This window comes from Nymphalis io, chromosome 5, assembly GCF_905147045.1.
Source record: "Nymphalis io chromosome 5, ilAglIoxx1.1, whole genome shotgun sequence".
NCBI classification, from domain to species: Eukaryota; Metazoa; Arthropoda; class Insecta; order Lepidoptera; family Nymphalidae; genus Nymphalis; species Nymphalis io.
The window spans coordinates 8338447-8365201 of NC_065892.1; the positions used below are offsets into that span (position 1 = coordinate 8338447).

At 30.3% G+C, this 26755-nt stretch overlaps 5 protein-coding genes across 8 annotated transcripts; 2 read left to right on the forward strand and 3 right to left on the reverse strand.

The window, feature by feature from the left end:
- Positions 1-141: 141 nt before the first annotated feature.
- On the reverse strand, positions 142-1579 carry LOC126768836 (integrator complex subunit 12). The gene is made up of 2 exons (XM_050487186.1): positions 938-1579; positions 142-490 (listed from the first exon to the last, which is right to left on the reverse strand). The coding sequence occupies exons 1-2, from the start codon at positions 1367-1369 to the stop codon at positions 194-196; spliced, it is 729 nt and encodes a 242-aa protein (XP_050343143.1). The 5' UTR covers positions 1370-1579; the 3' UTR covers positions 142-193.
- A 789-nt stretch (positions 1580-2368) lies between these two features.
- LOC126768823 (uncharacterized) lies at positions 2369-4865 on the forward strand. The gene is made up of 5 exons (XM_050487169.1): positions 2369-2724; positions 2875-3096; positions 3331-3468; positions 3546-3765; positions 3864-4865. The coding sequence occupies exons 1-5, from the start codon at positions 2476-2478 to the stop codon at positions 4334-4336; spliced, it is 1302 nt and encodes a 433-aa protein (XP_050343126.1). The 5' UTR covers positions 2369-2475; the 3' UTR covers positions 4337-4865.
- Positions 4866-7713: 2848 nt separating this feature from the next.
- LOC126768839 (GTP-binding protein Di-Ras2) lies at positions 7714-10797 on the reverse strand. The gene is made up of 4 exons (XM_050487190.1): positions 10420-10797; positions 9807-9902; positions 9364-9624; positions 7714-8730 (listed from the first exon to the last, which is right to left on the reverse strand). Exons 1-4 carry the CDS (start codon positions 10555-10557, stop codon positions 8596-8598), a joined length of 630 nt encoding a protein of 209 aa, XP_050343147.1. The 5' UTR covers positions 10558-10797; the 3' UTR covers positions 7714-8595.
- Positions 10798-11334: 537 nt separating this feature from the next.
- LOC126768810 (constitutive coactivator of PPAR-gamma-like protein 1) lies at positions 11335-22441 on the forward strand. Of its 2 annotated transcripts, XM_050487151.1 has the most exons (19): positions 11335-11449; positions 11700-11913; positions 13084-13262; positions 13342-13455; positions 13535-13681; positions 13762-13923; positions 14007-14202; positions 14286-14395; positions 14699-14890; positions 15025-15307; positions 15385-15544; positions 16088-16213; positions 16287-16398; positions 17151-17375; positions 17643-17846; positions 18717-18892; positions 19430-19518; positions 19611-19744; positions 19907-22441. In XM_050487151.1, exons 2-19 carry the CDS (start codon positions 11766-11768, stop codon positions 19973-19975), a joined length of 2826 nt encoding a protein of 941 aa, XP_050343108.1. In that variant the 5' UTR covers positions 11335-11449; positions 11700-11765; the 3' UTR covers positions 19976-22441. The 2 variants fall into 2 exon arrangements, with proteins under 2 accessions (XP_050343108.1, XP_050343109.1); XM_050487152.1 differs by lacking the exon at positions 14699-14890.
- A 411-nt stretch (positions 22442-22852) lies between these two features.
- On the reverse strand, positions 22853-25809 carry LOC126768832 (GPN-loop GTPase 2). Of its 3 annotated transcripts, XM_050487182.1 has the most exons (3): positions 25736-25802; positions 25038-25500; positions 22853-23426 (listed from the first exon to the last, which is right to left on the reverse strand). In XM_050487182.1, the coding sequence occupies exons 2-3, from the start codon at positions 25444-25446 to the stop codon at positions 23419-23421; spliced, it is 417 nt and encodes a 138-aa protein (XP_050343139.1). In that variant the 5' UTR covers positions 25447-25500; positions 25736-25802; the 3' UTR covers positions 22853-23418. The 3 variants fall into 3 exon arrangements, with proteins under 3 accessions (XP_050343139.1, XP_050343138.1, XP_050343137.1); XM_050487181.1 differs by lacking the exon at positions 22853-23426 and having other exon boundaries at positions 24120-25184; positions 25736-25809; XM_050487180.1 differs by lacking the exon at positions 22853-23426 and having other exon boundaries at positions 24120-25500.
- Between the last annotated feature and the right edge of the window lie 946 nt (positions 25810-26755).

A 26755-nucleotide genomic window follows, 5' to 3' on the forward strand; every position in this document is an offset into this window, starting at 1 on the left:
CAATATATTATTTTTCCTATTTTGTTATAACACTACATGAAATGGAGTAACCATAACAATTTAATGTATGTTGAATAACAATTTATGTACATTCAACAATTCAAACAACATCTGTATATAAATTATAATGTATAATATATAATTAAATCAATACTTTTATTTAAAAACGATGAAATAATATAATTATTTTAATTTATTTGTTCTTCTTTTTTTCATGTTGTTTTGCTGCCTTTTTTTTCATAATCTGTATTCTTTTATCAGCTGATATTATATTGATATTAGGAGTGACAACTTTTGAAGGTGGAGATGATGAAGAACTACTAGAAGATATTTTCACCGGAGTTGTAGATCCAGATACTCGAGTAGGGGATTTAGACGGTGATGATATAGTGTTAGTAAATCCACTGGCAAATCCTTGAGATGTGAGACATGAAGCACACTGCCAGCCAGATGCCATATCATTGTCACTTATCACAGGTTTATGGCAATCCTGGAAAAACAAGTATTAACAGATAAAAAAGATTTTTTTTACACAAATTAAGATTTTAGATAATTTATTTGTTAGTATTTTTATCTCAAAATAACTAGATGGTAGGGCTTTGTGCAAGCCTATCTGGCACACCTATGTATCACCCACTCATCAGTTATTCTAAAGTGAGTCAATGTAACAACAGACACAAGGAACATAACATTTGCATTCCTAAGGTCTGTGGCACATTCGCAATATAGAGAATCGGTGGTGACCACTTAACATCAGGTCGCCCACTTGGCCGTCCATAAGTTTTCTAACCTGTCTAAGTCCATTAGTGGTAGGTAAAAATAAGTATACTTAAACTTTTATTCTTTTCATTACATGTCGACTGCACTTAGAAATATAATTAGTATTATTCTGTATTTGGAATTATTTTAGAGATTTGTTATATTTAACATAATTTACCTGGTGATATAGTGCATGGCAAGCATCACACTCTACTAAGCGATTGCCTGCTTGCACTGCAATTTGTCGGCAAACAACACAAGTCAAATCTTCTTGTAAGAAATCAAAAGCAAGTTCTCCATCCATAACCGAGCCATCGTCGTTTTCTCTTTCTGGAATTTGTATTTGCTGTGGGCTTTGTTGCGGTATAGCAACTGTCTTTGTTATACCTAAAGTTTTGTCATTCTTATGCTTGGATCGTGACGGTGATTCAAGTTTTTCTTCAATAAGATATTTTTTAGGTAAAACTTGTCCAAGAGTCTTCGAATTGCCATAGGTCTGTCGAATCATATCATCAAGTGTTAAGCGTAATTGTTCTGTCGAATCGGATGCACTTGAATGAAGATATTTTAAGCATAGCTTAATAGATGGGTCAAAATCGATTGAAGACATTTTTATAAGGTTCTAACAGTAACAAGTTTCCTGTGCTTTCTATGGTTTTTAAATTTTAATAACCTGTATCTCTAAATGCAATCTCTTACTATTACAGTTTCATTACGAATCATTAATATGAATAAATCAATACATTCAAAAACAATAATAAATATAATTATAATATACAAAAGAATATAACCACTACGTTTTAATATATTGCGACAATTTACTTACTTTATTTGGCAATAGGCAAAGGCAAAATCCTATAAAATTGACAGGGGGCGTAATTATAGTGACGGGTTACTAGTTAACAAAATTTGAGGAATAGAAATCAAAAAAAGCCACCATGCTTTCAAAAAACACTGAGTATAAGAATCAAAAAGTAATTAATATAAACTTATCATCATTCTTATTATTGAATACCTTCTACAAACCCAAATATATTTTACATTATTGTTAAATGTAGTTTAAAATGTAGATCATTTAAAACATACAGTATTGTGTTACATATTACGTCAAGGGAATGCTATCCAAAAATTCAGAAGTCTATTTCGCGTTATTTTAGATCCGAAGAACACAAAATAAAAAATACTTTTAGGACACAATTGAAATATCAATTGACAAGAAATTAATTAATCACAAAATTAAGGACATTTTATCAATACACGACTGGAACAATTCAAATTAGTTAATTAGGCATATAGAAATCGTTTACAGATCACATTGATATCTCAAGTTGTACGGCAAACCCTCGAACATTGCCGCGCGGATGCCGCTCGTTATGTATACCCAGCTTTACACTGAGAGATAGCAATTACAATTAGCGCGTAAAGAATAGCAAAAAAAAAACGAAGATATCGACAGGTACGACGAGTATGCTGCCAGAGCTATTTCCCGTTTTGCAAGAACGCGCCACATTTTTAATACGTAATGCGGGCAATAGTTAAGAAACTGTCAAACGTTGAAGAATATTATTGTTCTTGACATATAAAATTATGTTTTGAATATTTTGACATATTACCATTTTTCAAATACAAGTTCCCAATCAACGTCTGAGTCAATGTAAAAAGTCTAATAAACTCAATGTAAGAAATTTTTGAAAAAAAAAAATCCAGACGATAATCATGTTAAGAATATATATTTTACTTTATATTTTATTTGCTAATACGGCGATAAGCAAGTGTAATGTGCAGATAGGTCCAGAACCATGGGACTATGTGAATAATATCAATTCAATTGCGATTGACGAGAATATACCACCTGATCTTAAAAATAAGCCACAAAGAAAAGTACAAGCCAACAATAACATAGCAACAGGTGAATGGTTTTATAAAAGGATATTAACTATTGTTTTAAAAGGAGGCCAAATAAAGGTATGTTAACAATGGCTTAGCCGAATTTAAAATTGTTGAAACTAATATTCATTCAATAAAACAAATCAACTAACAACAAAACTTTGCTGAAATTCTGAAATATTAAACAAACCATAATAGGATAATTCTTAAACACATTTATGTTTACAGAAAAATGATGATGGTACTATTGATATATTACTGCAGATGAAGTACAATGAAGAACGTTGGAATATTCTTGATGGCTATATCAAGCCTAATACCGTTTATTCTGAAGATATGTATAGACGTTCCATGGGATATATAGAGGAAGCTATAATTAAACCAAGTATCAGTGAGAAGATTGTCTTTGCATGGAGTGAATACTTTCAATACTATTTAACAGAATATAAGGTAATGGGTCTTACCTATATGATGAGTAATATTAATAATAATAGCTACTAATTAATATATATACAATCACATTATTAAATTTAAAATTCACATATTTTTTTTTTTAAATTAAGGATTTTCCTTTTTAAATTATACCTAAGGGTCATAAGTATCAAAGGAGGGTTGCAGTAAGAATTGCTGCTGACAAAAAATTTAACACGACAGTCAAGAGTTAATTGAAAAGTATTTTTTTAGGTACACATTATGTGGGCTACAAGTATTGTAGCAGGAGTCATGACAATATTTTGGTTATGGAACCATATGTCACATAAACATTTAATAATATTAATGATTATTGGTCTTTATTTATACGAAGTGTTGATATCTTATAAGGTAAGTCAATCAAATTAACTAGTTGATGATAGGGAAAAAATGTATTATTTAAGAGAATGTTTTATTAATGATTTTAGGAGGCTGAAAAACAAGAACTAGATAGATTTATAACAGCTGTCAACATGTGCAAGTGGTACATTTGGACAACGGACTGTCATGTGTCACCACCAGATCCTCTTATATTCATGAAACACATGAATCCACTAAAAATCGGCATCCGCATGTTCACCACACTGGTATCAGAACCCATGATAACAATTTGTGAAACTATGAAAATTATAATTCATGGTGTTACTGGTAAGATTGAATTTTATTTTTTGTATTAAAATCATTAAAATAAACAGTATTATTTAATATTTTTGATCAGTGATTTAAAGTCTCGTTTTCTTTTGCAGATGGATTATGGTTTCCATTGAATAAAATTATGTATGGAATTTTGGTTGTAACTTTCATGATACTTGTGGTATTTTTGCTGATAATCATAATTTTCAATTATATTCTAAACATTCCATTCAAGTTAAGCTTTTTGGGTATTGTCAGTATTGGATTAAAACAACGTAATAGAAGAATGCAAAATACTATTGTCAATGAGCCTATTAGTACACCAAGAAGTGATAATGGTGATAGAATTAGTGGCGAAAATTTGTCGAAGCTCTTAGAAGTGTACACACGTGCCTTAAATACTGTTACCTCTTCACAAATACAACAAAAAAATACATCACAAAACACAAATCCATCTCTGACATATAATTCAAAATTGACAAGATCAGCAAGCACAGGCCGATTGCCCAATTATGAATGTGAACATTTTATTAATAACAATACTTTACAAAGATATAAACAAAATGGAGGTGGAGATGCTCACTGATATTATAGTAATTTTTATCTTAATAATTACAACTAGTCTACTACCTACTCAGCATTCTAAAATGTGAGATGATAAAATAAAATCTTAACTTTATGCTGCATGTCAGGTGGCAAAAAATAATAAAGAAAAATAATTTAATTTAAAGACTAACACAATAATACACATAAATAAGTATTTAAATGTTCATAGCTTGGGATAGTATAAAAAAAAAAAAACTTATTTAATTTTAAATGCAAATTTAATTCGAAGTCCAATCAAGTTAGTTAAGTATTGTAACAAATGTTTTTTAATAACCATGTATGTCTTCTAATACTATTTGTAAATAAATAAACATTTTAAATGGTAATTTTTATTTTATTAAGTGATGCTTAGTGAGTAGTGGTGTAAGAAAATTAAAATATATTATTTAATAGAAATATTTCGTTCAGATACAAAGAAGCATAATTAATTTATTAAAAAAATGATACAACAGTATCTAAGTAAGAAGCAAATTCTAATCTCGATTTAATTTCTTATATTACTAACGCTATTGGTCAAACAACATTCGCAACCCCATAATTGATTACATAATAAAACATTATAAATATGTACAACTATCACTTGTAGGATGATTTAATAAGGTTCATTACCTCTTGCACAAAAATCCAGCTAAGCTTTAACCATAATATTCGTGTGGCGCTACTATATTCGACTAGTCTACAACTATAGAATCTATATGGTCTAATCAATTATCAACCATTTTAAATGTCAACACTAAGTTATAGTATAATTACTTAAATTAATAATTTAGGCATAGTATTTGAATGTCTTAATAGTTAAAGAGAAATTACTAGATAAAGGTTTTTCGCTTATTTTAAAGCACTTTGAAATTAATTGTGTCCAGAATAATTAAATGAATGCTTACTTTACTGCAGTTAGGACATACATTCTTTCACCCTTTATTATCTGTAATTATTTATCTATTACGTAAATTAGTTGTTAGTCAGGAATATTTATGATGTGTATCATGGTTTTCAATAGAATATTATATTTAAGTAGTAAAATGAGTAGTTTAATTTAAAGATCATAAGTTTAAATGTGTCTGAATGATTTATGAAACATTATATTAATTTATCATTTATGTATCTACTTTAATATTATTGCCATTAATATTTGGGCACTTTTAGATGTTAACATTTTGGTGTTATATCTTTTAATATCTATTTCTGAACGAATTTCTGGAAATTTTTATTTGTAATGTTATAGAATTGTTGAATAGTAAAGCTCCTAAATTATTTCTACTCCTTAAACTTGTACAATAAATTCATCTTACAGCTGCATTGTTAAACGCGCGTCTTAGTGTAGATCAACTAAGCCGTTAAATATTATTTGGAATATATTTGAATCTATCTATGAAATATCTAGTAAGGCTAATTTATTTCGACCTTTTGGATTTTATTTTAGCAAGAAAGCTGAACTAGTAAAGTTTTTACAAACAAGAAAGGGAATACTTTAAGAAAAGATAATGCTGCTGTTAGTTTTTGTTAAAAAAAATTTAAGCTAGTAATAATATTATGTTGCGACATAAGGTGATCTTCTAAGTTGAAGTTAATTGCAAAGTTGAAGAATTGGATTTAAAAAAGAGAAAGTAGTAGTTAGGAAATAGCTCAGTCATGTAAATAAGATGTTTCCCATTGGGGTAATTGTCATTTTTTGTATATGCATATGGTATGTATTGATTTCTTATTATAATGGGATAATTGTATTTTTATACAATACATAAACTAATTAATAATAGGTAACCAAATGCACCACATGTATGTTACGAATTGATGTGATTATTATTTAATTATTACATGACTGAGCTTGATAAAAACGTTTTCATTTAAGTCTAAAATACACACGCGTAAAACTCGAATATAAGTATACCGTTAATATGCATGTTATACTCAGATAAAATCATAGGTATATGCCAAAACGGTAGTTAAATAAAGCATTTTTGTTTCATGTACATTTGGCGAATCAGTTTATTACTTTTATGTATGTATTGAAATCGTATGATTATATGATATATTAGTAACATGTTTGACAGTATGTATGAATATATAGCTGGACTACACAGACACACGTTAATTGCCAGCTCATATATGATCCTTCACTAGCATACCTTTAATAAAAATACACAAATATTAGTATTCATTAGAAGTGAGAATTTCATGATCCTTGTGCACTTTTTCAAGTTATACGCATGAGTATCCTAGGTTTATATGAGTACCGACTACAATATATCAACGTTTACATTCAAAGTAAATTACGGTAAAAATACCTCAACCAACATCAAACAACTTTGGTCCAGTTTCAACAATTTAACAATCTTTTTTTTATTTTAAATCTAAATTTTAAATCATGCTGAAAGCAAAGCACATTATAAAATTGTAATATGAGCAACTAATTAATTTTTATTTATTTTATATGATAATCATCAAGTAAATAACTCATTACGAATTTAATCTCATTAACGCATGATCAAAACCATTCCATACAAATTTAACCTTCCTATAATAACATACTTTCCTAAAGATAACCTCACTATAAGTTGCATATATGATAAGGATAATAGACTAGATAAATTTTTATACTATGGACAATTTTACTTGGATATGTAAGTGAAAGATATTAAATAAAGTGAATTAAAACTAGCGATAGCTACTTTTACAATAATTATATAAATTATTTTTATTGTATGCATTTGTTAATAAATGATTATAACAAAAAATGTCACTGCGAGATTTACCTCTAGTTTCTAAATATGACGAGCAAACACTTATTGGTCACATATAACAATGTCATCGCCTTTCAATGACCAATTGACCATTCAAATTAAAATTAAATTCGTTAAATTTACTTTGATCAGCGTTTTATTTGAAAATGATTTAAATTATAAAAATGATAAAATTTTCAAATTTTGCACTAAATACAATATTTTGATACTTATTATGGCATACATTGTGGATTGCCTTCATAAAATCTTGTTGATAAAAATCTAACTTCTTACCAATTTCATATTTACTTAACTTTCAAGTTTTTACTTTACCAAATCTTACTGTTTATAAATACTAAATGTAGTAGTTTTTGGCACATTCTTTAAAAATCTCGCAATGACATTCTGACAATTCTTTTGTTTGCAAAATAATAGTTTTAATATATATCTAACAATAAAAATGTTGCATAGTTCAATAACTAAAAAAAAACAGTTGAGATCAATAAAAACACATCAACTAAATGCTATTATATAACATCACAATAACAATTGAAACAAATAAATATGACATCTAACAAAAATTAATTACATAAAGCTAAAATCGAATACATTTTTTAATCTTCCAACAAACACATTATTACTGTCAGAAATACGATATACATAGAGCAAATTTATTACTCCTTCATACAATGATTTAATGCAAAAAAGCCATTATAAAATATTTCAGGTACTAAATATTAAAAACATACTTATTTATAAAAATGCATCATGACTGTTTATAAATCAGCACATAATTTAATAACATTAAGTCCTAGAGACTTGATTTCGTTGTATTTTTCACACTAACATACGGAATTTTTTATCACTTCTTAGTGTCATGTCAGTCATTATTTTATGTAATATGCAACTAGTGTAAATAAATCAATTCTTATTATTAGCAAAATATTAATTTAGAAGATGTTGGATTAATTAATGAAAATGACTTAATAGGCATAATAATAATATTTTTGCTTAATTAAATGCAATGTAATAAATCCATACAAATATTGGATTTATATGACTAGAATAAAAAATACATCATATTTATAATCACATACAAGTAATAAACAACATTACATGCAAACAATACTTTAATCTATAACTGTTAAAATATATATTTTTTTACTGGATTGTGTGCTTTAATTTCAATATACAGATATAGATAAAAGCTATAACCTAAGAACCAATATTCTCTGAAAAAATGAAAGGCTGTCCTATTGCTCTCACATGAATTTTATATACAACTTCCTACATTAAAATGATCATTTCTGTAAAACAATACTCAAATATTAAATTATGCACATTGCTTAAAGAGGAGTTTTTAATATTGAACTGACCATATTTTTAATACCAATATTTTTAACTAATTAACCCTAAACTAACTCATTACACAATAAGATTTTTTATATTGTCATGTATTACGCAATGTTGCTTATTACTTGATACTAAAAATAAATGAGATAATAAATAATTGTTTCCATTACATGACAAGGCATTTCTCTCTTCCACTAGCAGATGCTTCACCACCTTCTTTAACCACCTTCTCCTTCTTCTTTTTTCCTTTACCATCAACTTGTAATGAAACATTTCTGTTCTTTTCCATATTCAAAAGTTCCTGTAATGTAAAAAATACTTATTAGATTAAAAACTGCAATCAAAATATTTATCAATTTATTTAATTCAATATATCTAGTCACAACTACTCAGAGTGGAGTTGAATTAGGCCTCAAGCAGGGAGAACCTTTTCAATGTTTTCAGTAGGAATTATTAGTAATGGAAGAATATTTTAGTAATAATATTGTTGAGTGGTCTGATTAGGTCGGTGTCACAAACCCTCAAACTCACTAATGTAACTGTTTGATGAATGTTTCATATTAGTAAATGTGAAGTGAATATACATTGTAAAACTTTAATTTAATTGTAGGAAACAGTTAATACTTTGTTTTGTGGTTATATTTAAACCTCATGACGTTGATGCCCACAAGACTAGTACCCCATATCACTGTCAAGGATGATAATGATGTTTTTCCCCATCATATATATAAACATATATTAAGAAACTAGTAGGAAGTAGTAAAATGCTAGCAAAAAACTGAGTTTTATATGAGTACAAATGGCAATGCTTTGTTTAAAGAAGTAATAATATTAATTGAGAATTCTAATGATTAATACCTTGTTATTTTGTTTTATTAATATAGGTATAGAAAAATACATGAATAAAATTATGTTGTTTCAAAATATATTTTACCTGAAAAAGCTGAGTAACATTATGATTTGTTTTAGCCGAAGTTTCCATAAATGAAACTCCCCAAGTTTGTGCCTGTGCTTGTCCCTCAGCAGCAGAAACCTCTCGTATCTCTGGACTCTCGTCACATTTGTTTCCAGCAAGCATCACTGGAATATTTGGCAACTCTGTACCTTTTATTTCTTTTATTGTCTGCCATATTGGCTTTAATTCTTCCAATGATTGTCGACTGCTGACTGAATAAACAAGAATGAATGCATGACCCTGCAATATAATAATAACCATAAGTCTACATTATGGACACAACATATAACAACATATTTTATGTCAGTATTTTTAAAAGTTTATAAATAAAATGTAATCTGAATAGATTAAACATCCACATAAATAGCAATTAAATTGTAAATATTTTTTTTGCAATATTTTGATATTAAATGACTTCTTACCTTACTTATGGATAATCTCTGCATGGCTGGAAACTGGTGAGATCCTGTAGTATCAGTAATTTGGAGAGTACAAATTGTTTTGTTGCTGCTTATAACCTGCAAAGCCAATTATTTTTCAAATAAAATATGTATGTATACTGTCTGATAAGATTGACTTATGTTTTTTTGCAATTTTTGTTTGCAAATGTCATTATTTTTATTCAATTATTGGTAAATTTAAATATTACATCAACAATAGCATTATATATACAATAATTACAAATATATTCAGTTTGTAATATGATCCTAGACAGGACATTCTTAAAGCAGTGGACAGATTAACATTATGATATTGGCCTACAGCCAATGGTATTTAAGGAAAGTTGCCAATCTTTTCTTTAGATAAGAGATCATTAATAAATATCCAGCATATATCTATGTTATGCATATTCTTGAAAATTATAAATATATTACTAAATGTTATTTGAAAAAAGCTACGTACTTTATGCCAAATTAAATTGGTATTTTTTTTTGTAGCTCCCAAAATATATAATAAATAAAATTGTTTATATTTTTTTGTCAAAAAGTAAAATAAAGTATGAACCGTATAAATAATAAGCAAAATGTATCTTACTTGTCTATAAGTATCTTCTATGGTGGGTATGTAGGATTCCCGGAATGTGCCTTTAACAAATCGCAGAACTAGAGAACTTTTTCCTACACCTCCAGCACCAAACACAACAACACGGTAATCGTTGCTTTGCTCTGGCATTGCTAGTGTTTTTTTTTTAACTTCTTTGAAAGCAATTTATGAAATTTATTTTCACTAGTTAATGATGCGATTCCTTATAGCATTTTAAGCTAATCCAAAACGATTGTAAGATTAGATTTTTAACTTTCAATTAAATGTAACAATAAGCTATATTTTTGATAAAGTAAAAACACATTATTAGTATTTTTGTAGTTTTACAACGCCCAATCATCACATACCTACACAAGGAGTGACATGACGAGTGACGCTATGAACTATCGGCTATCTTATCTATAACTTTAACTTAGCTAATGTCAACTTTTTTTTTTAAATAATTCATGCCATGTACTGTAGAACTTAAGCTTATTCTATTGAATTATAATAAAATATGCAATAAGCTGACTTTTTACTATGAGATATTAAAATCGCGAAATATAAATACATTTATATATATATAAGTGTAAAGGGCTCTACTTAAACTACCGCGAGTAGTACCGCGATTTTAATTAATATTTCGAAATATAATAATATGATATATAAAGACAATATATAACGTTATTGTTTTATTGTTATTAATGATAAGTAATACAATTACTTTTCTTTATATACCTACTGCTTTTTAACTGTATAATTTCATTGATCGCTTAGAACTGTATATAATAATATATAGTTAGGATACTTAAATACGGTCTTCATTTATATTTTTATGGCGTATACATATCGTAGATATGTATACCGTAGCGTTCAGAGTTTTTATATTATGGTACATCAATCAATAATTTATGCATTATCTGTGGAGACGAACATCGAGCACTGAGCAGGGAAGGATTAGAAAATTACAAAATTACAAATGGCTTCCGTTTCCAACTTTCGGCTGCCGTAATTCACTGTTGGCATGGTTTTTTGAAATAAGGTTCGTACATGATGTCCTTTGAATTTTTTTTCTTTAGTTGATTGAAATATAATTATGACTATACAATAGACGCGATTCATTATATTTTAACTAAAATTAAACATGAAAACGTGCCGGTTATGTATTAGGTCTATGCATGTTTTTTTTATTAATCTAATAATTTATTACTATTTAAAGAAACAACTGTAGCTGTCATACTCAAAATAGAGTGTATAATTAAAGTACAACAAGTAAATAATATCTTTTACAGAACGCATAATTAGTCGAGACGAACGCGTTCGATCGAATTTTTAGACGATTTTACTGGCCGACGACCATGGGCATTCAAGATCTACAAATATTTTTAGAAAACGAGGGTGTAGGTGTTGACTTGTTTCGAGTCGCTAGAACACATCCTGGTGGTTTTCGATTAGTACTAGACGCTGAAGGGTGCTTAGATCGTCTATATGGAGGATATTTTTCAGGTAACTATATACCTATTCACAAATTAAATAGTTTCATTAAATTCAAGTACATTTTCTCCTATATGTTCAATTTTCATATCTTATGGAGGTAGATTTGCAATTTGGCTTTAATTATTTGATATAGCACTTAGGAATCTGACTGGGGTTATAATAAGTAAAGAATAAAAATGAATTAATAAATGGCTATGTGCATTTGTAAAAAATAATCACTCTGATTATTATTTTGTTCTACTATGTGTGGTTGAAATTAGCCCATTATATTTTTGTATACATCTATGGCACAATACCTTTCGAATCATATGTTTCATTTCTAGACTTTTATAATAAATGCCAATATTGTATGTCATGTCTTGTAAATCTGATTTGCAAAGTCTTTACTGCCTTCATGTACAGTTATTATAATAGCCTGATTATTCAACTTAGTAATTTAATATCTAATACATGTCTAAATAGTTGTAAACAAAGTTAAAGAACTAATGTTACACTGTCATTTGCCCCCTTAGCTGTAGATTTGATGGCCAATTAATCAATTGTCTAAAAATATGCTAAGAAGCTGTGTTAAAACTTTGCCCTGGTAGAGCATAGGCAACTTTAAATTTAACTCATAATATTCATGCTTATTCATGAAACTTATGTTGCAATGTTATTGCTAGTAGAATATGAATATACTTTCAAAAATTGTTTACATACATTAGAATATTATTTCTATTTATAGAATATTATAGTAAAATATTATAATTCGTGATGCCAATTTCAAGATAGATAAGCCAACCCAGCAAGACATGTTATAGTGCACAAGTGTGTATGTGCAAACACAGATGCACTCTATCGTCCCTCAATCTCATGATTTAATGAGACAGTAATTCAATATCAACATGCCCTTAGATTCAGACACTTGTTTTTCGAGCCACAGGAATGTGCACACTTCAAACGGAGTCTAACTTCGGGCTGCTACTGAGAATTTTCGATCTAATAAATTTTTATTTGCCTTACCTGGGTTTTGAACCCAAGAGCATGGGATCTGCGCGTTATATCTAGCATTAGATCAACAAGTAAAGTCTATTCAAATAATAAATAAAGCCTATTATATATCAAAGAATTGATATGAACAAACCTTAGATTGAAGTCAATTCATTGCTAAAGTTTATTAAAAATAATGTTTTAATCCAGATTGGGCATGTGGTGGACAATGGGCCCGCTGTGTTCAATTTCTCACAACTTTGGCCCAAGCATTAGCAGAGCATCAAGTGGCTTTATGTGTTTGCTTCAATGGAGCTCACCCCACACCTCCAGCGTTGCCACATCACTGGATCCAAACTCAATCAACATATAGACAAAGAGTAAACTCTGTATGTAATATATAAAAACATTTTATTACTTCAGATATTTGTTAAAAATTAATTTTTAAGCTAACATACTTCTCTGCAGGTGCTGCGACATATTGTAACAAAAGGCACCCCACCACCAAAAGTTTGGTGGGTTCCTCCGACAGGATTACATTCTTGCCTTAGAACAGCTTTACGATACCTCAACATCCCAATTGTATGTAATGTATCATATATGGTTATGGGTTGAAAGTTTAATAATGAGTATTAATGTAAAAAAATATTTACTTTATTAGATGGTATCATCTGATGATCATTGTCAAGAAGTGGTTGGGTTGTGCCGTGAGAAAACTTATGCTGGTCTGGTTGGTTGTTCTGGGGAATATTTAGTTTTTCAACCACCAAGATATTTTAGCTCATCTCAACTTAAACTTACTTACAGAGTTAGTATTCACTTAATTTTGTATAAATTATTAAATTGACTTAAAATTTTATTAAAATATTAATTGATATTTATTTCTAGTCCTCCTTAGAAACTAAAGAGTACATGGTCCATGATTTACCGAAGTTACTTGATGTACCCCAAGATAGACTTTGCCTTATGGCTGCTCTTCTTGGTGGAGTTATTTTATCAGATCAAAGTCTTACTGACTTTTATAAGCGCTTAGGAATTGCTCAAAAAAAGGTAATATGCCTTAAGCATTCTTTATTTTTTAATCAATTAACCTAATAAGTAATTACATGACTAGCCTTTTCATATGATTTTAGCAACAAGTTCCTCCAGAAACTCTTATCAAAACTGTTGGCCAATTTGTGAAGGATTTACCATCATCTGATATAGATGCTGCTTGCATTGAAATATTTGGTGACTTGAATGATCTTCGTGCTGCTAAATTAAAACAGGCTGTACAATATTATCTTAATGGTACCAAAGATGGATTCCTTAAATATAGAACTGCTTCTGGTAAATTGCACATATAGAAATACCATCTTATTTAATACTTCTTATATAAAATCTTTAGTTTTACATTTGGTATTTGTTTTCAGGTCGTCGCCCGAAAAATAACAAAAAAAACCAAAAGCCAGACTTAAGTCCCCAGTCAACATCTATGGACCTCGACACTTCGAAATTGGCCTGCGAGTCTTCCGAGCATGAGGTTTAACATTTGTTTCTTCTTCATGTACAATTATAGCTAAGGTCATCCACGCCTTTTACATCAAAACACTCATTGGCATACATTAAAGATGCAAGAAATGCATGTTATTCACAAAATTTAATTACAATTTCCATGTGCCAGGTTTTTCTAATTTCATTTTATAATTCTCCTTTTTGCTTTATTTTATTTATCATTTCTTTCTATTATTTTATCCTTTTTTTTTGTTTTGTATATTTTAATTTTACTAACATCGAAAGTAAGCACTTGGAAGTTATGAAAAATTCGAAACTCAATAAATTACAGCAAAAAGGCTTGGAAGATTACAAATTGGCTACACTTAATGCGTTCATGAATTCCGGCTATGACATCGAGGAACACTGTCACGAATTGAGCCACAGCGTCGCGGGGCTTTCGTTGGATGGCGGGGACGCGGCATCCGTCAAACAGCTACCCGTTAAACCTACTGACAAAATCGAGAAACCTACATCCAAAGAGGTGTGAATCATGTAGTGTTCTTTTTTGTATTTGACAGTATACCAACGTGTATCATCTCATGTTACGTTTCCGATACTTAAATATTAAATAAATACAAATTAGTACATAAATAAATACAGACAAAACAATTACAGCCGACAACAAGTGCTGGCAAGCACATTCAGAGCGATGACAACTGTCCGCCGGCGCCCGCTGAGGTGCTACGCACGTGCGCCGAGCGGCACACGCGAGGTCTCATGCATCCACAGATGCTTTCTATCCTCACACATCGTCAAATCACTCTGCCCGTTCTCATGGAAGATGATAATCATCGTGAAATACCTTCAATACACCATTTTTTCAGGCCAATAAGACAAAATGTATATGCTATCTTGTATAACATGCATCACCATAGGTTCATGGCCCAAAAAGCGAAAGGTAAGTTATATATATTTTTCTTTCTTATAAAATATAAGAAAGAAAAAAATAGAGTATATTACAAATAATTATTACAGATGAAGGCACTGCTATTGCATCAACCAGCAACGAACGTCCTGCCACTGTTCAAGTAGCAGAATGGATATTTTCTCGTGTGAATCCTGGAAAGAATCCAGAAATTGTGCCTGGAATTGTTCTTGATTGGCCAGTACCAACGGTACAGAGGCTTTGGTTTGGGTGGGTTCTTCTTCTTTTTTTTAAACCAAGCATTAGGAAACAAATATCTAGATTTTCATGTCGAAGTGCGTTTTTTACATAATTTCTATAAACTCTTCCTCAGATGTGGGAAGCATATTAGTACAAATTTTGAAAATTCTTAAATAAGTTATTTGTATAAATGGCATCAGACCTAATATGTTAAAAAATAAAAATATTAATATAATATGATTTTTTAAATCACATATATTGTGTTTGAGATTAGACATAAAAAGTCCCAAAGATGTATTAATTTTAAAATCTAATGAAAGAATTTGTTTAATGGAAAAGGATTAAAATTTATATGATTGCTTTATAAATTCCATATTATTTTTAATGACATTTTAAAAAAGTCAGTCATTCAACAGAGTGACATACTTTCTCAAAATTAAAAACTGGTTTAACTTCCTCATCCCTCTAGTAATTAATAAGTCTTAGACGATAGATGAATTTTCATGAAAATGTTAAAGCTACAATTATTTAAATAAGACTAACATGTAACAAAATATTTGGTTTGACTTGCAGCACAGCACAAGATGATAAATGTCGTCGTATGCGTGCATTTCTTTCTTGCATGCGCTCCGACACTCCACTTATGCTAAATACCTCATATGTGCCACAGCATCTTCTTATTTTAGCCACTGTTTTGAGGTAAGTTTGGCTTATTTTGTGATATATTTGATATTTTGAGTTCTGACTTAATAAGTGTTATTATTATTATTAGGTTTATCATGACATCGCAAATACAAATCTTAAGAAGACAGGAGTTAGACGCGTTTTTGGCTACAGCTTTTTCAAATGATCTCATGAATGCTCTCCACTTACAGGAAATGACGGTAAGTTGTTTTTTAAATAATAACTTGTGTACAAAATGTCATTGTCTTTTAATTGATGGTTACTGATAATAGATTGATGGTAGTCTACTTATCAGCTACACTAAGATCTGTATCGTCCAAAATCAACTTGAGTGAGGTTGGTTAACATCAGGTATGACACACTATACATTTTTTTATTAGTGGTCAAAATGAAATTATTTGTTGTACAAACAAACTTGGCATTTTTCTGTTAACTTTAGAAAGCAATGAAGTCAGCAAACATAACTATGAGACAAGTACCTTTAATGTCAAGAAGTTGTTATTTATATGTATTAAAAATTAAAAAGGACCTAAAATTGATCCCTGTCATAATGCAGACTTAGAAGAAGATTTTAACTCCACTAACAAACTTGACGATTGTCTCAAGTATTACGTAGTATATGATAAGAGATATTCCTTAATTACAGTAATGTTCATTTTTCCATGTTTATAAATTAATTTCTTTATTAATTTCTTTATTTATTAATAAGCTGTTATGAAGAATTATTTTAATATTTTAACAGTTTTTGTATAGAAAATTTGTAATAACTTGATTATTTCTAGTAGAAGTAAGCTGACAATACCAAGTACTGCTGTTTTTCGGTAGAATATCTGATGAGTAGGTGGTACCTACCCAGACGAGCTTGCACAAAGCTCTACCACCAATAAAGCTCTACCATCAGTAGAGAACTTCTTGTACTGAACTTTATATATAATTATGAGGTTTCGTGTAGGTTCAAGGCATGAGCTCGCGTGGCGTGCAGCTGGGCGCTCTGGTGATGGCGGGTGCAGAGGCGGCTTTGCTGGCCAACGACGCTTGCGGTGCTCCCGTGCCATGGCTCGTTGCCGCTCCCTGGCTCTACTTTGACGGCAAGCTACTGCAGCGCAACCTGCACCGCGCGGCACACTGCAAACACTTGGCGCAGCTATGTGACAATCATCTCGACACTGTCGTCAAGGTATGTTTCATATTATTTTGCTGCTATTTAGTTAGTTAATTTAAATATAAATAAACTTATATCGAATCAAATCTGATATATTTCTTTTTATAAACAAATTTAAATTTCTATACCATTCTGGTTTTTTTAGAGAGGTATATTTTAAATCTTTTATCGATCTTAGTTCACAACGACCCTTTCAGAGAATTAAGCGGACTGATTAATTATGTCTTAAAAATCACAGAAACGTCTAATGGGTTGAAAATACAAAGAGCTCGTGCTATGCAGGTGGAACGTATGCGCAAGGCTATTCTTGAAGGTCTAGAAGTGGAGTTTGCGATGCCACCCCTACCGCTAGTGGGCGTGGTGGGCGAACCGTTGGCGTGGCGCGGTCGTGGTCGCGGCGCACGGCTAGAGATCGCTGGTGTTGTCGTGGGGCAGTGGGGTGGCGGCTCCTACCCCACGCATCCGCGCGCGCCTCGTTACCCTCAGGTACCGTGCTATTATTTATTAATATTATTATTATTAATATTTGTTCGTTTTTTCATTGCTATAAACGAAATTAAGGATTATTTGTATACAACGTGTAAAAGACACCCTGTCAGACCCAAAATTGCACATAGGTATCGTTAGGTAGCTCCTTTTAGTGCCTTTGAAACGCCGTTAGCACGTGTAAGGGCGTGTCACCACTGCTCAGCGGCAAGTGTTGCGGCATATTGTCTGCCGAATAAAAAAACCACATATCACCTAGCGCACTCTATCAGTAAGCGGTTTGAGCCACTTAAACACTAATGCGTAATTTACTTATTTGTTAACTTTTTCAGGGAAACATACAGTAATTTTATACTCATAAGTAAAAAAAAATATTTCATAACAGTTAAGTTTCAACGACTTACTAAAATATAAACGGTAACATTAACCACACAGGTTATAAGAGATAAAAAAAAAAACCACTTAAAATATAATAAACGTTAACTACAGCTGATCATCGGAGGTCATGACCTCGTGTTCTTGCTACCCGATAGGTGTATGTATTGTCGTTATTAAATTAAATTTTAATTTTATTCGGCGTAATTTTTTTACTTAGTATTTTAAAAATGATTACATAAATAGAACCGTCTCACGATACCTAATAACCACTTAACGGGTCGGATAGGGTTTGTCTTACACACTGTGTACATATATGTATAGTACTTTTTGCCCGCGTGTAGTCAGGTGTTAACAACCCCGGACAACCTGTATGCAAAATCATCATGCCTGATGATAGATTGAGAAGTTAAGAAGTGAAAGCGTAACAAAAATACTCATTTTCGGATTTATAAACCTTAGTTAGGTTTTTAAACAACTTGTATGATCGACCAGGTGAGCTACGTGGGATACACACCAACGCCTCGCAACGCATATGGTAGTCGCAGCTGGCGCGGCGGGCGAGGACGTGGACGCGGCCGTGGCTCCGCTCCCCTACCCCGCGGCGCCACGCGTATCCGTCGCCCGAGACACCATGAGCCGGCCAAGCCCGCTACGCTTAGCATCAACGGGTTAGTTAAAACCATGATAACTAGTTTGAGATCATAATTTGTTGGCATTACATAAGCGAATATATTATGATAAATATAAATGCTATATACTTAGATATAGATTTATGCTCTATAATTTTATACTCTATACTTAGATATATATATATATATATATTTGTATGTATGTATATGTGGTTAGTGGGATGTAGATATGTGTAGTCTATTAAATATTTAGTATCTCCTTTTTATATGTAAACGCACTTACCTGTTCTCTTACAAAATTCTTTCACCAAAGGTTGTCTGTTAGAGATCGCTATAAGCGATAAGACCGCCTTTGCGCACCATTTTTTATTTTCTTTTCTTTGATTGCTTCCTACTTCTCTCATTTTATGTATATGTTGTGCAAAAAGTTTTAAATAAATAAATAAATAGATGACTCGTAATCATTAAGAAATAAAGCATAAGAACTGCTTGTGCTAAATATATTTTTTTCTGTAATACTTATACTTTTGCCCTATTATGAATTCAGTCAAGTATTATTTTTTCTTTTTGTTGCAGTAAAACTGTTAGGCCTGGTGATATGAGTCCTCCTGCTGATGATGGCAGTCCTCATGAAGATAGTTCCCAGCCAGAAAATGACGGTGAAGGTACCCGCTTTTGAGAGAACCTTAGTGCCTATAAACTTAACGAAAAAAGAAGAAAATAATGACATCATAAAAGAATACATTTAATTTTACAGGAACTCAACCACAGAAAACAAAGACTGGAAAAAATATTAAGAAGAATTTAGGAAAAGGAAAAAAAAAGAGCTCTAACCACAAGACTGATGTAGCTCAGACATTGGAAGCCAATGGACCACTAGATAAGAACAAGGTGACTGCAGAATAAATTTCAGCAGCCCTTAAGGCTATATACAAACATCAGGATGTTACAATAAAAAAGTCCTCGTTCCAGACTTCAGCGGACCTCAAATTATGTCTTCATGTTCTCAATTATAATAAGTTTATTTGTCGTTAACATGTTCCATCTTTTTAGGTGGCGGAACTTAGTCATAGTTCTGATCAAGAGCACTTTGGACAAGGTGATGCACCAGTTAATAACTAATTGTTTCTTTAATTCCAAAGGTAAATTTATGTATTTAATACGTTTACATTCTTAGTACATATTTAGATATAACATTTGTCATTCAAAAATGTCTTTACTATCTCTTATAACTGTATTTTTTGAGGAAAGCCAAGCACATAAAAATCTTGAATTGCTAGTGATGAATATCAATGTATCATTGACCTGTATTCTTTACTAGTTTTTGATAACAATTTCGTAATGACGTCGTGGGAAACAAAAACTTATTTCAATAGCACGTATTTCTTCAGAGATTACATTCATCTGTAATAGTGAGAAAAATACTTAATACCTTACAGAAAGTTCATGAAGGAGAATATATTTATTCAATCAATATGTATACGTGCCTCAACATCTATGAGACTTCCCAATTAAGAGACTGATTTTGTAATAAGTCGACTGGCACAGAATGTGGCCACTTGTAAGGTTCAAGACATGGTTTAAAACCTATTTGAGACGATATTAGACGTTTCAACCCTATTCAGACAATTGGTTCTCTGTTTATTTTGCTTTATGTTTATAGGAGTATATATAATAATATTTATTGAAACAAGTTCTCCTAAAAGAAAACAAAAGCAAAATATTCAAGAGTCTACTACTTTAAGTAGTAAAGTGTATATCTTTTTTTAAAGATAATAACTCTCATAACATCTATTATCTGACAAGTGATAATTAGAAAATATATTAAAATTAACATGTTGATTGTTAAGTCATGTTTTATTAAAAAAGTGAGATGACTTAGTAAAGAATATGTTTAGTTTAGCATATGGAATACTGAGTCAGCATTATTTATTTACACATAGTATATTTACAATTTACCAAATTATTGTTTTATTTCTAAGTTTGGTTTGGTCTATGAAATCCCTAATTGATTTTAAATACTACTATTTTTAAGTTCTTAAGTTACTCTATGCTGTCAATCATTTGTGACAGATTTTCTTGATTTCATAAGCTAAACCAATCGTGTTCAGACTTGTTTTTAGGATTTCTTGTTGTATATTTAGGCATTATTGATTGTGTGAATGTTTTGTATTATCCGACATATATGAACTGCTATCATTCCAGTTTGCGTTCTCTGCAACTTTTTATCAAGCATTATACTTAACTATATCTAGTTTGATAGCAGTTCATAACCTATATTGGGCTAACTGAAATCATCTAAGACCATTTTGAATGAATTTTATTATTATTGCACTATTTTCATTTGCACATGGGTTGTCGGATATTTTATACCATAGTGGTAAAAAAGATGTTAAGATTTAGGATAGAAATTGCATTTATTGAATGAAGGTGGTGCTTTGAAATTTAGTCTGTGGGACTGCCTGAAACGAGTCTGAAACTCTTAGATTTAAGTCTATTGATAGACGTTTAATAAAACTGAACGAACATTCGTGTATTGAGCTTTCCACTTCCTATAGGGTATTATTTCGATAGAATATCTTAGATTTGTTAGTGATATATTTATATGCATTTTAGGAATCTCAAAACTGCGAATGTTCTTCACTTTATATGTATTTTTGTAAATTTGTTATATTGTTATACTTAAATTAAGCTGGAATGACTAACAAAAAATTGAGACAAAGTCTTGATGTACTCGATTGGTGGTAAACTGTCGACTTATCAGCATAATACACGTTACATTCCATTTCAAAGATAACACGAAGGTTCGAAAACATACGAACAGTTGACACCAGTAGAGAATGGAACAAAATGAAGACTTTACAATTTGCTTAAACCCTGGCTGAAACATAAATAAATATGTTGCCACAATAACATATTAATTGATTTTAATAATGAAAACATGATCAGAACTTGTATGCACACGTATAGAGGTCACGCCGCTGTCTCTAGTGATTGCCTAACAAAGTATAACGTAATGCGTCTGACTACTTCGTAATTAACGGCCACGAACGGCTAGAATCGGGCCCGCTCCGGCTCCGATGCTGTATTAGCAAACAGCCGATGCTGTATTAGCAATGCGGCAAACATACATAATATTATAAACATATATTATTGCTTGCTTATTAAATAAACACGATGTGTAGCGTTTAGAATTTTAACTTCAATGTATTTTCATTTGTTTAAGAATTATGTGTATCAACAATAAAAGCATGTTAGAGGTTTGGTTATATTTCGTAAAGAAGTCAAGATTTTATATTAGTCGGTTTCAACTAAAGGGCACTATTTGTGTGCGAACACTCAACAGGACCCCAAATCTTAGAAGAATCTAGGGAGGTCAGGATATTGGATTCATATTTGTTTTATGACATTACACCTAAATCTATATTTGTTTCATGGAATATAATGAAATAAATCCATCCAAAGGCAACTTCAAGTCAGCGGCAAACTTTTTTTATATACGATTGAAGAACTCAATAAAAATTTCAAGCTATGGGCAGTAGGTTTTAGGAAAAAAAAATTAACTTCAGCCAGCAAACGTCTATGCAATTATATGAAAAATAAAACAAATTGTGATCAACACGAATTGAAAAAAGACGGAAATAAAGTTTGAATGATGAAGTTACATTTAATTACTTATCGCAGTTTGAGGTTTACTTTAAATGCATTAATTTCTTAATTTTTCCAGAAACATATTTAGGTTTAACTATAACCTGATAGAAAAAAAATCTGGAACTAATTACCTGATCTATCTACATTCTTGAACAATATGGGATCTCGAAAAGTGTAGTGACGCAATATTTACATTTACTGTTAAATGTTTGAATATATAAAAATAATTGCCTTTTATGTTACCATACCGTACTTTGCTGCTTTCATATATACTTTGTCACATATTTAAAATGTAATATTAGCGGTGATTCCAAGAAGGAAGTAGATTTTATTTTTTCTCTTAAAACCATTATTCACTATAGTTTTAGAATATTCAACAGTGTAATTAATACCTTTAATCCATTTTATAACTTGTTTGCTGACAATGGTCTCTTAATATTGTCAACATATAATAAATATATTAGAAAATATTTGTCATGTAATACATAACACTTTTCGTAATTGAAGTAGCAACATGGAACTGTGGCTTTTTGAAAACACTTATAACTTAACAACATAAACCTGCTATATAGTATAAATTATTAAAATGTTCATACTACTATTTCAGTTTGTGAACAAAAAAAATATATTGGATCAATTTAAAATTGTAAAGAGTTGTATTTGTCTTCAAATAAAACGTTCCATTATTAAATTTTGTTTTATTTCAATCTTTTAATTCTAAACGTTTATGTACTTCAGAAATAGATGTACCTTCAATATTGGCTATATGATTAATAACAATTTGGGTTGCATCTTTTATATCATTATACTTGTGCAAAAGTTCAACTTGAATAGGTTTTGTAGTTTCATGATGCAGCAATTGATCTAGTCTATTTTCAACTTCTAAAAGCTTCATGTACAATGTTTGGTTACTTTTAGACATCTGAAAGTAAATAAAAAAAGAACATGAACATTTTATACATTATTTTTTTTGCAAATATGTTGATTTTTAATTCTGAACTTCATGATACTATAATTAATTATAATAAGGGTAAAACTAGAACATTACAATTTATTTCTAAATTGCCTCTTGGTATAAAAATCAACTTAGGAATGTTTTTAGGTATTCATAATAAATAGCCAGTTTTAACAGTAATGTACTCCTAATCGAATTTCGCCGAATCTCGAAAATTATCCAACTACGAATACAGGTGCACTTAATATTCGCCCTGTCGTCTCTCTCCCCTTGCCTGATCATACTATTACTGTGCCATTATTTTTTTGAGAGATAATCCATTGATTATAAGATAATATATATTATTAAATTACCTTAGTGACATTATCGTACTTCATAAATTTATATTACAGATTTTTCTCTATAATTCTCAATTTATTACCTATATCTATGCAAAATGGTGTTTTAATTTAGTGTTCAATTGTACTTAATAAAAAATTTTGCTTGCTTATCAATTATCTTGTATATATATTGCAAATATTTGTTTTTATTATATTGATTATCAAATTGCTATGCAATTAGTAGTTGTATAAAAGAACGCATTGCTAGTTGTAACAATAAAAAATAAAAGACACATTGCAAAACATGCTGGAAGCTAACTAGTTTAAATAAAAAATCACATTAAGTAGTACATTGTTTATTCAAAGTCACTTTCATGTTTATCACTTACGCCCATAGCACATGCCAGCATACTGTTAATATGTCTACCTTCTTCGGATTTAAAAACATATCCATTAGCTTTATCTACTACATTTTTTACACTTAATAAACTTTCCTTTTTGAACATATCTACTAGTTGAAAGGAAACTAAACTATAATCTTCAATAATAGATATTAAAGCACTGTTAAGCTTTTTATATTTATTTGTAAATTTCTCATTGTCTAAGCTATCCAGCAGGTAGTTTAAATCTAATACCTCTGTGTAAAAATCAATGCTAAATTCTAATTTATCAGCATGTTTCTTAAGTAAATCAACTTTAGTTAACAAGTTAATGTGAGGTAAGCCAATTTTCAACATTGCATTTAATGATAATATTAAAGCTGATATAAATTTTCCAGCATCTGAACAATGATGCGAGTCAATTAAATGCACAACACATAACTGGAGAGATAAAGATGTAGCTAATTTTGAAAAAATGTTTCTTAGTGAGTCATAATGGCTATAAAGTTCCACTTGACCCGGAAGATCAAATATATAAGTAGTTGAATTTTCGCCTTTAATTTGGTCTAACAACCAGTCTAGATTTTTCTCTAAAGATTCTATACAATAAACTAAGGCTCCATTTGGACCTAAATTATGTTGATCCATAACATCTTCAAGAACTATAAACTTTCTAATATCTATTTCAGGTTTGTAAGAAATGCAGTCATTAGCTGGATCTAAGTTTACTAAAACTACTTTTCTTCCTATACTTTTCAATAACTTAGACATCTCACTGCAATATGTTGTTTTTCCTGCACCAGGTGGACCAAGAACCAATTGTCCATAGAATTTATTAACAGTCTTGAACTTGTTTAACATACTGATGTATTACTCACTTTCTTCTCCCTTTAGATCCAAAATGATGTCTTTGCAAGCTTTTACAGTCTCAATGTCATATGACTTTAAGTTTATAAAGATGCAGAGTGGTTTTGTTATATTTATTGCTTCTGCTAGATATCTTGCAGCAACCTGCTGTTCCTCTCCTGCAGCACCAAAAATAACTTTTGTTGTATAAATATTGTCTATACCTAAAGGATTGTGCACTTGATCTCTCTGAATGGTTAACAGACTTCCAATTTTTTGATACTGAGACACAATTAATAATGTTTTGTCAGTGTACTCTGCTATAACAATTTCTGTAGGAACATCATCAATATCAGCCGCTATTGATTTGAATAACTTTTGTCCACTCTCAGTCCCTGTATGTTTTATTGTTAAATTTTTCATAACATCTAATAGTTCCATTATTTCTCGTAACAGAAATAATTATTTTTATGTTAATTAAAAAAGTGCACACTTCTGTAATCAAAAGATAACTATTTTATAAACAAGTGTTTATAGAAACTTATAAGTTGCTAAAGTATCTAAGCGATATATTTGTAGTCGATTGTATTTGTGATTCCAATAAACGGTAAGGTTTATTTGTCAATTATTTTATTATTTAATAATTTACTTTTCCGATGTAAATACAGTGTTATCAAATAATAAAGTACGACTTAAAAATATGTTAAAGAAGGACGAATAATGTACTTACTTTAAGTATACTACTAAATTATATTTTGAAAAAATTGATTGTTCAGATTAAACTTACAACACAAAGAGTTAATATGATATTGGTAAAGAGAACAAACGAATTTGAAATCGATTAATCGAAAATTTTCGATTATTTATAGTAATATAATCGTTCAGATATAAAATATTTTTTCAGATCGATTTTGAACCCTACATCGATTCAATGAATCGATTCATAAACCTCCAGAATCGGACCGATCAGTTCAAAGAACTAGCGATAATATTCATCAACTGGCTGCGGTATTTAGTTTTTTAGTTTTTTGCTGTTATCTAAATATATATAGTATAAATTTAACATTAGTTTAGTGGTCATAAGCACTACTGCTGACCAAAAGATCCTGGGTTCGATCCCCACCTCTACCTATTCTTTCGAAGGAATATAGGCGTGATATTATGTTTATTAATTTAATAATACTTCCAATTACTTGTATTTGTGGTAAATGGTCATCAATAATGTCCTGTATCTATATTAGGCAATTAGGCATGTTTGAAATTGGCGCGATTAATCGAAAATCGATCTTTTAATGCTCGATGTAAACAAGAATCGATTCTAGTATGTTCAACTTGAATAGAATCGGAGATCGCTATTTTTAAAGTGAATCGACATGCGTACAACGAATTGATTAATGAATATTGAATCCGTCATTGATACCACAGAGTATATTAAAATTAATCGTTTTAAAACGTAGACAGAGACATTAATAGACGCAATGACGATGACGATTCCTTCTCACTTACACAAGAAAGAGAACGAAAATTACGTTACAAATGGCTTAAACAGAGATAGAATAATCAAATCTTTTGTCGCTTATCGCGTTACCAGTTTTGGTGTTTGTCTTGCTACTTGAGTAGCGAAATAAACTTGACAGTTGGTGTGTTCATTGTGTTTTTTGTTCAATTTTCGCTTATTTTTATGTTAGAAAACTATTATTATATGATTATTATTAAAACGATAGCAAGAAGATAATAGCCGGTGTGTATA

Excerpts from the sequence above, each read along its gene's own strand:
- LOC126768836 (XM_050487186.1), bottom strand. The coding sequence starts at position 1,369 with ATGTCTTCAATCGATTTTGACCCATCTATTAAGCTATGCTTAAAATAT. Across the intron at positions 491-937 it reads GCCATGCACTATATCACCAG|GATTGCCATAAACCTGTGAT; the intron begins GTAAATTATGTT and ends TTGTTTTTCCAG.
- LOC126768823 (XM_050487169.1), top strand. The coding sequence starts at position 2,476 with ATGTTAAGAATATATATTTTACTTTATATTTTATTTGCTAATACGGCG. Across the intron at positions 3,097-3,330 it reads ACTATTTAACAGAATATAAG|GTACACATTATGTGGGCTAC; the intron begins GTAATGGGTCTT and ends GTATTTTTTTAG. Across the intron at positions 3,469-3,545 it reads AAGTGTTGATATCTTATAAG|GAGGCTGAAAAACAAGAACT; the intron begins GTAAGTCAATCA and ends TAATGATTTTAG.
- LOC126768839 (XM_050487190.1), bottom strand. The coding sequence starts at position 10,557 with ATGCCAGAGCAAAGCAACGATTACCGTGTTGTTGTGTTTGGTGCTGGA. Across the intron at positions 9,903-10,419 it reads TAGAAGATACTTATAGACAA|GTTATAAGCAGCAACAAAAC; the intron begins GTAAGATACATT and ends TTGGCTTTGCAG. Across the intron at positions 8,731-9,363 it reads ATGTTACTCAGCTTTTTCAG|GAACTTTTGAATATGGAAAA; the intron begins GTAAAATATATT and ends TTTACATTACAG.
- LOC126768810 (XM_050487151.1), top strand. The coding sequence starts at position 11,766 with ATGGGCATTCAAGATCTACAAATATTTTTAGAAAACGAGGGTGTAGGT. Across the intron at positions 14,891-15,024 it reads AGAAACCTACATCCAAAGAG|CCGACAACAAGTGCTGGCAA; the intron begins GTGTGAATCATG and ends AAACAATTACAG. Across the intron at positions 18,893-19,429 it reads GCTACGCTTAGCATCAACGG|TAAAACTGTTAGGCCTGGTG; the intron begins GTTAGTTAAAAC and ends TTTTTGTTGCAG.
- LOC126768832 (XM_050487181.1), bottom strand. The coding sequence starts at position 25,020 with ATGTTAAACAAGTTCAAGACTGTTAATAAATTCTATGGACAATTGGTT.